The sequence below is a fragment of the Bombus flavifrons genome, chromosome 10, assembly GCF_040668555.2.
Source record: "Bombus flavifrons isolate JBK064 chromosome 10, iyBomFlav1_principal, whole genome shotgun sequence".
Lineage (NCBI taxonomy): Eukaryota > Metazoa > Arthropoda > Insecta > Hymenoptera > Apidae > Bombus > Bombus flavifrons.
In genome coordinates, this window is record NC_138451.1 from 12,215,336 (window position 1) to 12,227,717 (window position 12,382).

The 12,382-nt window shown below is 35.9% G+C and overlaps 2 protein-coding genes and 1 long non-coding RNA gene across 3 annotated transcripts; 2 read left to right on the forward strand and 1 right to left on the reverse strand.

The window, feature by feature from the left end:
• Positions 1-105: 105 nt before the first annotated feature.
• On the forward strand, positions 106-1,617 carry LOC138184534 (uncharacterized). The gene is made up of 2 exons (XR_011174336.1): positions 106-830; positions 1,585-1,617. It is a non-coding gene; the product is annotated as an uncharacterized LOC138184534 (long non-coding RNA).
• A 64-nt stretch (positions 1,618-1,681) lies between these two features.
• Positions 1,682-8,422, forward strand: LOC138184533 (probable ornithine aminotransferase, mitochondrial). The gene is made up of 9 exons (XM_069122594.1): positions 1,682-1,754; positions 2,248-2,552; positions 3,440-3,770; positions 4,136-4,519; positions 6,342-6,711; positions 7,109-7,413; positions 7,579-7,779; positions 7,944-8,169; positions 8,256-8,422. The coding sequence occupies exons 1-9, from the start codon at positions 1,689-1,691 to the stop codon at positions 8,420-8,422; spliced, it is 2,355 nt and encodes a 784-aa protein (XP_068978695.1). The 5' UTR covers positions 1,682-1,688.
• A 457-nt stretch (positions 8,423-8,879) lies between these two features.
• On the reverse strand, positions 8,880-11,470 carry LOC138184529 (zinc finger protein 155). The gene is made up of 3 exons (XM_069122590.1): positions 11,192-11,470; positions 10,979-11,104; positions 8,880-10,603 (listed from the first exon to the last, which is right to left on the reverse strand). The coding sequence occupies exons 1-3, from the start codon at positions 11,342-11,344 to the stop codon at positions 8,954-8,956; spliced, it is 1,929 nt and encodes a 642-aa protein (XP_068978691.1). The 5' UTR covers positions 11,345-11,470; the 3' UTR covers positions 8,880-8,953.
• Between the last annotated feature and the right edge of the window lie 912 nt (positions 11,471-12,382).

The window sequence follows — 12,382 nt, forward strand, 5'->3', positions numbered from 1 at the left end:
TTGTATATTATGTACTAATCACATACTATCTGTAATGTTCAATTGTATATGTATCATTAATGTTTGCATTCAGTAGCTAACAGGACAGAGTATTCGATAAACTATCGTTATCATACCAAACTATTGTACTATAACTAATTATAGTTGTATATAGTCATAAATATCTTTCCATCATTCATCGTTACTTAATTAAAAGCAAGAAGAAGGATAAGTCATAGGTTTTAGTATCGTGTTTATCGTATATTGAAATGATTTTTATTCGTCATTCAGATTATACTATTTACTATAACATTCATAATACTCGATGTAATTACTGCAATTATTGAATCGTTTGTAAAATATGATCGAAATATTACAGAATTGCTTTGTACCAAAACGAACTGTGATCCGATGTTACTTGGTGAAAGTATATCAGCTTATCATATTTTCTTTCAAATACAAATAGTCGAGAATTTTGGATTTGAACAAGACGAGCTGCTTTCACCGCTGATAGGCTGTATAATTATATCATTTTTCTTATCTCTGATACGAAGAGCTGGCGTGACGCGAGCGTACGTACGATGCGATGGAGAGAAATAGTAAGTCGCGTAACAAGACTAGCCACGTCAAGGTGTATCTTTTAGAATTTGACAATCTTGGAAAAACCTAACGCAAACCAATTGTTACAGATTAGAGAGCGAAAGAAAGAGATAGGGAGAGAGGGTATTGGTTTGAAGCAGATTCGAGCACAGGAGGAAAAGTAGTTTCGAATAGTCGGTCGTTGTATTCATCGATTACTGGTAGCGACGCGTAGATCCCGCTAATACGAGCGATCACCGGTTCCTATAAAGGTAAAGATCTACCTATAATTCAAACAAACATTCCGTTGATAGCCTGTTTTGCCGCGCCGATAACACAATGCAATCGTGATAATTTTTCTGGCAAATATTAATATCCTTGCTGATAATGTTACTTTTTTTATTCTTTCATACTTAAGAAAAACCATACAGCTTGAAATCACCTTCTTAAGCGATTATGTAGAGATGATAATGCGTGGATGTCCGCGCATCTGCTGTTAAATTCGTGTGTTTTTCGAGAATATGCAGTTTAATGCTATTCTACGTTGTTTTGTAATGTAAAAATCAGGAGATTTTACAGGAGAAAAGCATGATAAATCACATTTCTTGTTTCTCGCAGAAGAGCAATTTCTAAATTCTAGACACACTGTTCTTTAATCCTGTATTACATAATATTTGACGTTGAATGTATTTTTGGTCATGTTAAATCATCTTCAGAAATTAATTAAAAGATAATATGATATAGTATATTTATATCAAAGACATAATTAAATATAATACAATATAACGTATTTGTCACGCATATATAATGTAAGGATAATTTTTGGTTTTCTACACACTTTCATATTAACTATTTTCATTAAGGGATTGTTCCTTTCTCACCAGTGTCATATTAACTCTGGTGCGATTCTCCAATTTTTTATGTCTCAATCCTGCTTCTGTTCCAATTGGAAAAACCTTTTAATTAATTACGAAAATATGCTATATGTTTTTGTTTTAACATCGATTTTTTTCAATCAAATTTTAGATTAACGCGAGATCTGGATTATACGGTTGTCCGCGCTCAAAGAAACTATTTACTGATCGGTGAATTATTTCTAAGCAAAGACACCCGAGGAAAAATATATAAACATGATGTTCAGAAAAGTCGGCATGATATCTAAAAGAAAGGGATATCTTTTGAATCTGGTCAGTCAGGTAATAAGCAGCATTAAATCTGATAGATGGTTTACCAAACGATATGCAAATGGGCTCATAAATGACTCTTGTCAAATTCTTTAATTTTTTAAGCAATAACCGAGATTTACAACATGATAGAATCAGTATTATGAAAGTATAATCAGATCTATCATACGTCTGATAACTATAAAACCAGTAGACTCTGATTTATTGTAGAATGAAGATTAACCGTGTGGAGGAACGTAATCCTTATCATGGTTCCACGATTTCGTGATTTAATTAGACAAAGCTTTTCTACGATATGATTACAGATACACTTACAGCGATTAAATAATTATGTAAAATGATGAATATTTTGTACAAAAGATCGAGATGTGTTGAACAGAAATTAAGGACATAGAGTATTTTTATAGTATTCTTCCACTTTCCTGAAAAAGACGCAGACAAGCCTCGTTTTTGTTAGGAGCCCTTCAATTTTGCAAAATTGTCTACATTTTAACTCCGATCGCAGGCCGAGAAAAATCATCGAACTATAACGTCACAAGAAATTTTCGAACGCGAATCAAAATACGGTGCTCACAATTATCATCCGCTGCCTGTTGCGTTATGCAAAGCGGAAGGAGTTTTCATGTGGGACGTCGAAGGCAAACGTTACTATGATTTTCTGAGTGCCTACTCTGCCGTTAATCAAGGCCATTGCCATCCAAGAATTTACAAGGCTTTGGTCGAACAAGCGAAGGTTTTGACATTAACTTCGCGGGCTTTTTACTCGGATGCATTGGGAGAATTTGAAGAATATATTACGAAACTTTTCGGGTGAGTAAGACTACCGTGTGATTACATTCCTCTTGCTTCTCCTTTTATTTGTTCATTTACACCTTCTGTACAAGTTGTGATAATACGTTCTCACATGCGTTTACACAACGTCTGTTCTCGCATCTGGCATCAGATAATCGACATATCTTCCTATAATATAGCGATCGTGGAAGGGGAACGAAAATGTAATGTGCGCTAGAATTCCAATTATATTGCCGCTCATAAATGTACGGAATGTTGATAGAAAATTGATAACGGACCGATGGTTAAAATTAATACATATTGAACCAGTAACTAATAAATTTTAAATATTCGTTTGAAAATTGACTGACGGTATATTAAAAAATCATCGATATATCTACTGGTCTCAAATATTACTGCTTAAATGAATCACCACATAAATGAAGAAAAATCCTTTCTTATCTGATATGTATTTTAGAAACAACTTAAATAGTTTGCAGATAGTAACGTTTATAGATGACAATATTTCATCGTATATCCATCGATTATTATTTAAATGTCGTATCATATCGTGTTTCTGTAATTAAATTATATCCTATCAAGAATAAGCAAATGTTCAGATACTTTTGACAGTGTATCTGAATTCCATTCATTAAAATGGAATTTCGTTTAATACCCCATTGAGTGAATTTTTACCGAGCGAATCCACTTATGCATCTGGATGCGAATACTTTCGAACACTTCGAACTACATCGAATACTTTCAAGCAGTATTATACCTATATGAATGAGTTCGGATAAATCAAGGTCTACTATATGTATGTAAGAAATGTCTACTAACATAGTAAAGTATAAATGAAATTTCGTTTCCCGTATATCTTTAATAATCGATATCATAAATAACGGAATGGAATATCAAATGTTTAGGTACGATAAATGGCTTCCGATGAACACAGGAGTAGAAGGTGGCGAAACCGCTTGTAAGCTGGCACGCAAATGGGGTTACGCGTGCAAAGGTATACCGCAGTATCAAGCGAAGATCGTTTTCGCGGAAGGCAATTTTTGGGGCAGAACAATGAGCGCGATATCCTCAAGCACGGATCCAACTAGTTACAGTGGGTTCGGTCCATTTATGCCTGGATTCGAGCTCGTTCCATACGACGATCTTACGGCGCTTCAACAGGTTTTAGCCGATCCTCAGGTTTGTGCTTTCATGGTGGAACCTATTCAAGGCGAAGCTGGCGTCGTCGTACCGAAGGTATCGTAACTCTCGTTTAATTATCAAAATATAAAATATTAATTGCACCACTCGGATCAATGTGATTTATACAGTAGAACCTTGCTTATTCGAACCGATCAGGACACGCGCTAATAATTTCGATTTATTATAACATGAAGATTGCAGCAAAGAATACGACAAATTACATTTTTTATTTTATACGCGAGGGTAATTTTAAAATTCAGTACGTTGTCTTTTATTTGGTATTGCCACTAAACAACTAGATATTGTTCCATTCGCTTCATAATTTCATTTCAAAATGTTGCTTATTATAATATCAAGACGTTGCCTATCTCAATAACTGTTTTTATACAATTTCGTTAACTTGTATATTGTTTCTCAAGGACGGCTATCTGAAGGGTGTGAGAGAATTATGTACGAAGCATAACGTTTTATGGATCGCCGACGAGGTGCAAACTGGTTTGGCAAGGACAGGAAAACGATTGGCGGTAGATCACGAAAATGTAAAACCAGACATTTTGATTCTTGGAAAGGCTCTGTCCGGTGGTTTCTATCCAGTTTCTGGTGTATTCGCCAACGATTCTGTGATGTTAACTATAAAGCCTGGCGAACACGGCTCGACTTATGGCGGCAACCCTCTAGGATGTAGAGTGGCCCTTGAAGCGCTTCGCGTGCTCGAGGAAGAAAAACTAGCGGAAAATGCCGAAAAGCTCGGACATATTCTCAGGAACGAGCTTGGAAAATTACCAAAGGATGTGGTTACTCTTGTTCGTGGAAAGGGTCTACTTAATGCTATTGTTATCAAAAAAGACATCGATGCCATGGATGTATGCTTGAAATTGAAAGAGGAGGGTTTACTCGCGAAACCAACGCACGGTCATATAATCAGATTGGCACCGCCGTTGGTCATCACAGAATCGCAAATAAGAGAATGCGTCGATATCATTTCTCGAGTTATTTCTCGATACGTTAATTAACACCATACATTCTACGTACTTGGAAAATCCGCCTCGATCCCGTTTCCGTTTTAATTTCTGAAAGATGTTAATAAAGTCACATTTTATTCTTTTTCTTTTTCCTCATTTTATAGAAAGTAACAGTGAACTAACTTTCACCACTATGCAATCACTATTCTCAGCCGTCCACATAATCCAGATAGACTGCGGATCGACGAAGCTAAACACGGTAAAATTGAACCAAGAACATGTACCGAAAGCTGTCGATGCTGTTATCTTCCGCATGCACCGCATGTACAGAGGAAAAAATATTGCCCGATTAGTTATATACTGGTTATTAATAGCTATACGTGATACGGTTCTATCCTGTACTGTCACGAGATCAGTGTTTGTTCCGACGCTTGTCAGACATCGAATACTGGCTCAAACTCACGATAATATCGCACTTGAACATTGTAGGTCAATATTGGCAATCGCTTGTTTTATGATACAGTCGCATTTGTCATACGTAATTAATTTCCTATCGGATGTCGACTCATAAGACTTTAGAAAGAACAGTAAATAAACGGAAACGAAAAACAATGCCACGACATATATTGTTTTTATCAAATGATCCTCCTCTTATACAAACTTCATAATCCTTGTTATTGGTAATTGTACATATTATGACTATAATTGTCGTTCTCGATTCGTTTCACGCTTGCGAAAGAATCATAAAACAAACGAGAGAAAGAAGAGATGGTACGTTAGCGTTTATTATTTCTCACTAGAAATGTGCAAGTACATTGCCATTCAGAAGTATACAGACAGTTTCAAATTATTGCAAATATATAAAATTTACATTAATTTATTTTTTTTACTAAAACTTATTCTAAACTCTTCGATCAAATTTTGATCCATGACCTTATCTCAGGTAACCATACAGTTAGTAGATATTGATTAAAACAATAAAAAAATATTAAACGGTATAAATAAAAGAGCAATGATTGAAAGTGGATGAAAATTGATCCTGCAGAGACGTCTGTTTAGTTTAGTTTAGTGACTTTAAAATTCAATGTTGGAATCGATTGAAATATGTTTGTAGCTACGTTCTAAAAGTTTATGTAGATTTTACAAGGTATCGACCATTCGTTACAGATGAACTAAATCGATACAGATACATTCCTTGTCTGAATTTAAATTTAGCAGAACATTTGATCCCAGTTATGATAAAAGGTAAAGAATTAACAGTTGGGAGACGTTCTTTAATAACAGATTTACTACTCGACAGTAATGTGCATCTTCTCAGATACATCGTTTCACGATCAGATTATTGTGATATATGTTGTTTGCAGTTTCTCATTTGATTTAGCGTGGTGGCGCCGTAATAAACGATGTCCCTCATTATCAGATACGAGTTCTTCAGTTATACTACAGCATTTATTCTAAATCCCACCGACATATGTATCAATTATATACAAAAACATCCCGAGTAAATAAGCAGTACACATCGCCCCTACTCTTTCTTGTTCTCTTGATATAAATGTAAGACAGCCTCTGAAATTAAACACAGTGGCAAGAGATTCTTTTCTTCGAACGATTCCACGAATCTAAATTAACTGCGGTACTATAATTCGAAATCTTTAAAATGCAGCCGATCACAAGATCACGAATCTTCGGTTTAACGAAAGAAGTAGAGCTGAAGAGATTTCTGAGTTCGCAAGAGTTGATTGATCGTGATAATATGTACGGTGGTAGACATTTCAAGCCACTTCCGGTAGTTCTTGCAAGAGGCGAAGGCGTTTATTTGTGGGACGTCGAAGGGAAACGATATCTCGATTTTTTGGCGGGTTTCTCAACAGTGAATCAAGGTCATTGTCATCCACGTTTGGTGAAAGTAATGAGAGAACAAGTGGGAAAGCTCGCTCACACGTCTAGAGCTTTTTATTCGGAGCCTCACGGTGCACTAGGAGAATATCTGTCGAAGCTTCTTGGGTGGGACAAATTCTTGCCGATGAATACTGGTACGAAAAAGAAAAAAACGAAATACATTCAAAGATGGAGAAATTAAATAGAAAAGAACAGAAGGCGTATTAAAAGTAATAAGCATCCGGACACTCTGATCGATTTAGAGTAATTATATAGTATAGTAATCTGAATTTGACTAATGTGTACAAATCAATAATGAACTAATAGTTAGAAGCAATATTTTCTATCTTTTTATAGAGCATATAACAGAGTATACACTTAAGTAAGCTACTTATTAAAATATGTAACAATTATATCACTATGTAACAAATATATCAAAACGTGTTTCCTCAAAAGTAATCCTGTGTTCGGATACTTGCGTATACTTGTCAATGGAAAATCAGAAGTTAGAAGCGCAAAAAAACGTAGACGCGTCTATGTGTTGTATTGCAGGAGTCGAAGCAGGTGATACTGCCATTAAGGTTGCTAGGCGTTGGGCTTACAGAGTAAAGAAGATACCTCCGGAACAAGCAACCGTGGTCTTCGCAAAAGGGAACTTCTGGGGACGTTCTATAGCCGCGCTGTCTGCATCTACGGATTCAAATTGTTACACGGATTTTGGACCTTATGTTCCTCGCTTCGACAAAGTACCGTACAACGACCTCAACGCTTTAGAAGAAAAATTTAAGCAGGATCCAACTGTTTGCGCGTACATGATGGAACCAATTCAAGGAGAAGCGGGTGTCATAATACCGAATGTATGTTATTTTCATCTTCCATCAAACTTGAATAGACAAATGGTCGAATAGATAACAGACAGATATAATATCCATTTTGGGTCGTATAGACCTGTGAAGAATAGTTTCAGTAACTGGAGTTCCATTTCTCGTCTTTCCAAATTCTAAACTTTCATTTCGATGTAGGATGGCTACTTGAAAGGTGTACGAGACCTGTGCAACAAATACAATGTGTTATGGATCGCTGACGAAGTACAAACTGGTTTATGCAGAACGGGCAAACGATTGGCGGTAGATCACGAAAATCAACGGCCGGATATTCTCGTGCTAGGAAAGGCATTGTCTGGCGGATTGTATCCTGTTTCCGGTATTTTAGCGGACGAACAGGTAAACATAACTGCAGTGGAAACAATAGCAGCACGTTATTGATCCTTTCAAGACCGAATTCTTATTTAACCTGTGAGAAAAATGATTTTTCAATTAATTATTAGCGATAGAAACACATTTTTCTAATGTTATGTTAATCTAAGCCAAACCTGCTATTTCCTTAGATAATAATGTGCCTAGAAACTGGATCTCACGGTAGCACTTTCGGTGGAAGTCCGCTTGGTAACAGAGTCGCTATAGAAGCAGTTAAAATTTTAGAGGAAGAAAGTCTTGCGGAGAATGCGAGTAAACTTGGGGAAATTCTACGGAAAGAATTAGGAAAAATTCCGAAAGACATAGCGGTAGAATTTAGAGGTCGAGGTTTATTGGCTGGCTTAGTAATTAATAAAGGTATTGACTCAAGTCCGCGATAATATCCTGTAATAATATATTGTACGTTTACTTTGCTTCTTGTTACATTTTGTAATATCTTCCAGACTTCGCCGAAGGATGGGATATTTGTTTAAGATTGAAAGAAGCAGGCTTGCTGTCGAGACCTGCTCATGGTCAGATATTAAGGATATCGCCACCACTTACTATCACGAAAGAGCAACTTGAAGAAGGTCTCGATATACTCACCACTGTCCTCAGAAATTACAAATAAACTAGTTATCGTTACACAGATAACTCTTCTATAATACGAGAGCTACCCTATAATACGAGGAAAATGTCGTGTTATAAAAATCGCATTATGCGAGACGCAAATTATACACAAAAAATGAATTTATTTTCTAAAAAATGATTCCTTTAATTATTCTTTCGAAGAATCTTTTAAAAATATTATGATAATAATTTTTTTAAAAAAGAGTAATGGAGTAGAGCCTCGGTAATTTAAATCTCTAAAAAATTAATATTTTATTCATTGCTTTCTTCATTGCTTAAAAAAGCAATAAGTTTATACATATCTACATCTTGCAATGAAAAATCGTATCTCAATTACTTTCTACTAATATTATCTATCGTAATACAATGTTTACCTGTACCTCTTTCAGAATGTACAAACATTAAATATCTTCAGTCGTTTAAAATGGAGAAAATTAATCATTGAAAATAGTATAAAATACTTATATACATAGAATTGTATATTTTTAAGATGATGTATCTATGTACATATAAAAAGACGTGTACACATCGGTTAAGTATGCGAATCGTGCCTTTTCAAGTGCCTCGTGAGACTAAACGCTTGAGAGAACAACTGATTACACTGATGACATTTATATGACTTTGTACCATTGTGTAAAATCAAATGTCTCTTCAAATGATTCGCAAGTTTGAATCGTTTCCCGCACAATCGACACTGATGTTGTCTAACAGTAGTATGGGATGCTTCATGATTCTTCAAGTGACTTGACTGCGAGAAGCGCTTTCCACACGCTTTACATTCGAATGGTTTTACCTTCGTGTGAATTCTCATATGTTCGGCGAGATTGCCTTTTTGAACAAAACATTTGTTACAATACTCACACTTATGCGGTTTGGCTGCTTTATGCGTTCTCAAATGAATCTTTAAATTATAATTTCGACTGAATGTCTTGTCGCATATTTCGCATCGCATCAGACCTTTCCCGGTGTGAAGTCGTTCGTGAGCTTTCAGATTTTTCAATAAACGGAATCTCTTTTTGCAGCTGACGCATTCGAAAGCTTTGTTCTCTTCATTTCTCCCGTTGCTACTGCCGCTTCGTCTGTGTGTTTTTAAATGTTCCTGCAGATAAGAAGGATATGCAAATATTTTATCACACATTTTACACGGGTGTACATTGGTTTTCGTGTGTAATCGCATATGAGCGTTTAGTTTGCTCTTCGATGAGTAACCTTTCACGCAATTGGGACACTTGAAAGGTTGCTGACCAGAGTGCGAGAATCGATGCGTTAACAATTTAGATTTTTGAGAAAACGACTTGGAGCATACGTCGCATTTGTACTTTTTCGCCTGTAACTGTTGCACATTTTCAGAATGTTCGCTTTCGATCTGCTGTTTACTATAATTCAGATTCGAAGAGCACGATTGATATCTATCGATACTCTCTCTGTTGTCCGTACGTTCGAGACTTTTCGCAAATCTTACACCGCGATAGACAGCTATATTATATGTATCTGAATCAGACATCGCTGTGTTTCTTACACGAGGGCTACCCTCTCGAACTTCGTCTCCCAAATCCATATTTTCTGGAAATTCCAAGTTTTGTATTTCGTTATTATCGTTCGTCGTTGACCTATGATAAGATAAGTTTTGGATAGTATTCCCGACAGAATTAATCGACCTCTCGTAACTCAAGTTTTGAGGAATTTGATTTGAATTCTCGCAGATATCTATATGCTCGTTATCGCAGGGCACTTCTATGCTTTCCGAGTTGTGGGTGATACTATGACTTATTAATTGTGTTCTATTGGTGAACGTGCGATTGCACAAAGAACAATGTAGCGCGCAAGCAGCTCGGCTAGGGTTTTCCCCGTTCGTTGGAATCATTTGCATCACGTTTGACCTAATCAATGGAGATAATTGCGTGTGTTGAATGCTCTCGTTGGTTAAATTAGAGCTCAGGTGACCAAAGTTAAGATTGAAGTATGGATTTTGTGATTCTACTATGTGCATATGTTGCATAGGTATATCGTCTTGGACAAAAGGTAAATGTGATCTGTTGTGGGCACAGAGCTCTTGGTAGGTCGTAAATACTGCTCCACATTCTATACATTTCAAAGTCTTATGGGAATTTTGAACAGGCATGAAACCCTGATTTTGTTGATATAATTTGTAACCTGCTGCGTATGAAGCCAGACCAGAAACCTATGAATATCGATACATTTGCATTTTGCAAAAGTTCACGTTCCTTTTACAAACAAGGCACGTATGTGCACTGATGAAGCGATCAGCTTTTCTTCTAAAATCTCGTGTAAAGTAAAAACATATTTCTTTATTTAATTTTTTTCAATCACATGGGAATAATAAATTATGGATTGTAGATTTTCTAATTTTGGTATTACTTGAAAGAGCTGCTACAATAAAGTCTGAAATTCACTGAAATGCTAAGTTAAATTACGATGTGCTATGATAAGCTATCAAAAGCTGTGCTATTAGCATGCTTATACATGGTTTTACAAGAAAATCTGATCTTTGTCAATACTTCTATTCAATTTGTTTACCTGTTTTAAATTTGATTACCTTTAAAACTGCTTGTCTTAACGCTCTGTCAGCTGCACGACATTGTTCCCTGTATAATAGAGCAGATTCCGCTCTGGTTACACAACGGTCGCACATTTTTTCTGGAAGACCATCGCCCTGCCATACCTAATGAAATACGCATTTCAGACGCAACAAAATCAAATTTCGTATTTGTGGTAATCAAAAAATTGCGAATTTGAAAATGTTTATTACTTCGAGACAGGAGAGAGATCGCAATTTAGCAGCGAGAGACGACTCAGCTGGTCCCACGAACAAACAAACCATTTTGTCGCCATCCTCTCTTAGACAAGTACGGCATAATTTACCAATATTTTCGCTGTCAATTTCTTTCGTAACGATGAACATTATTATACTTTGACAGCTAACCTCAAAAGTTGATTTAAACACAGACGAGACACAGAGTAGACATGATATGCAATGCTATTTCGTGTTTCATGTTTTGGCGGTTACGGTTACCTGCCTACCTTACCATTTTCATATCACGCGCTACCTTATCGATCCAATATAGCAGCGGCTCTAGTAGCGGTTTAAATTAAAACTAAAGTCTTCTATGAAATTATAACCGAGATATAGAAAAGATATTTTATAATCATAAAAGATGTATAGAATTTTATACTGATACATAGGTTTGCCTCGCAAAATCACAACACAATTTATGAATAATTCAAACAAATAAATTACGCTCGATGAAAAGAGTAAGAGGACCGACGAAAGGAACGAAGAGATTAACAAAAACCTATTTCTGTGAATAAATATATCGATCAGATACATCGATCTTCATAAATACACTAAAACTAAGGCCACTTATTCTGTGTTTAATTATTTTAAGATTTTAAGATTTTGTTAAGAGGTTAAGATTTTGTTTTAGCGTTTACAGGCCGCGCCATCTATTCAGTGATTTGTCAGTAAGTAATAGATGTCGCCAAACGATCAAAATAGTTTTTACCTGGTACGTACGTATTATTTTACAGACAGGATCGTTTATCGAGGTCTTGTGGTCAATGCCGCGCCGTTATTGAATGTTATAAATTGTATAAAATCGCTATAATTGAAAGATGTAGAATATAATCTATGTAGATTCCAATATAACCTATTGTAGAAATAGGAACGAAAAGGTATTAATGTTAAACTTTATGATAAAGTTTAAGTTCTATTTGTACACAATCGACAACTTCTTCTAAATGAATTGGAATAAGCTGGTTGCACGGAAAGGAAGAAGTTTACGTGTACGATATTGCATCGGAATCCGAGTAGGCAATGATTTGAAAAGTTTCGATAAAAGTAGACAGAGAGGAAAACGACGCCGGATCGATTGTACAATTGTGTGTGATTTCCGTTCAAAGCCGTCCAAAGCAATCAATGGAACACGTCGATGGCGAATAC

Bases quoted from the DNA above. Each gene is read 5' to 3' on its own strand.
- LOC138184533 (XM_069122594.1), top strand. From the start codon at position 1,689: ATGATGTTCAGAAAAGTCGGCATGATATCTAAAAGAAAGGGATATCTT. The intron at 3,771-4,135 runs GTATCGTAACTC...TTGTTTCTCAAG, and splicing joins CTGGCGTCGTCGTACCGAAG to GACGGCTATCTGAAGGGTGT. The intron at 7,414-7,578 runs GTATGTTATTTT...ATTTCGATGTAG, and splicing joins CGGGTGTCATAATACCGAAT to GATGGCTACTTGAAAGGTGT.
- LOC138184529 (XM_069122590.1), bottom strand. From the start codon at position 11,344: ATGTTCATCGTTACGAAAGAAATTGACAGCGAAAATATTGGTAAATTA. The intron at 11,105-11,191 runs GTAATAAACATT...GTATTTCATTAG, and splicing joins GATCTCTCTCCTGTCTCGAA to GTATGGCAGGGCGATGGTCT. The intron at 10,604-10,978 runs GTAATCAAATTT...CGATATTCATAG, and splicing joins TAAGACAAGCAGTTTTAAAG to GTTTCTGGTCTGGCTTCATA.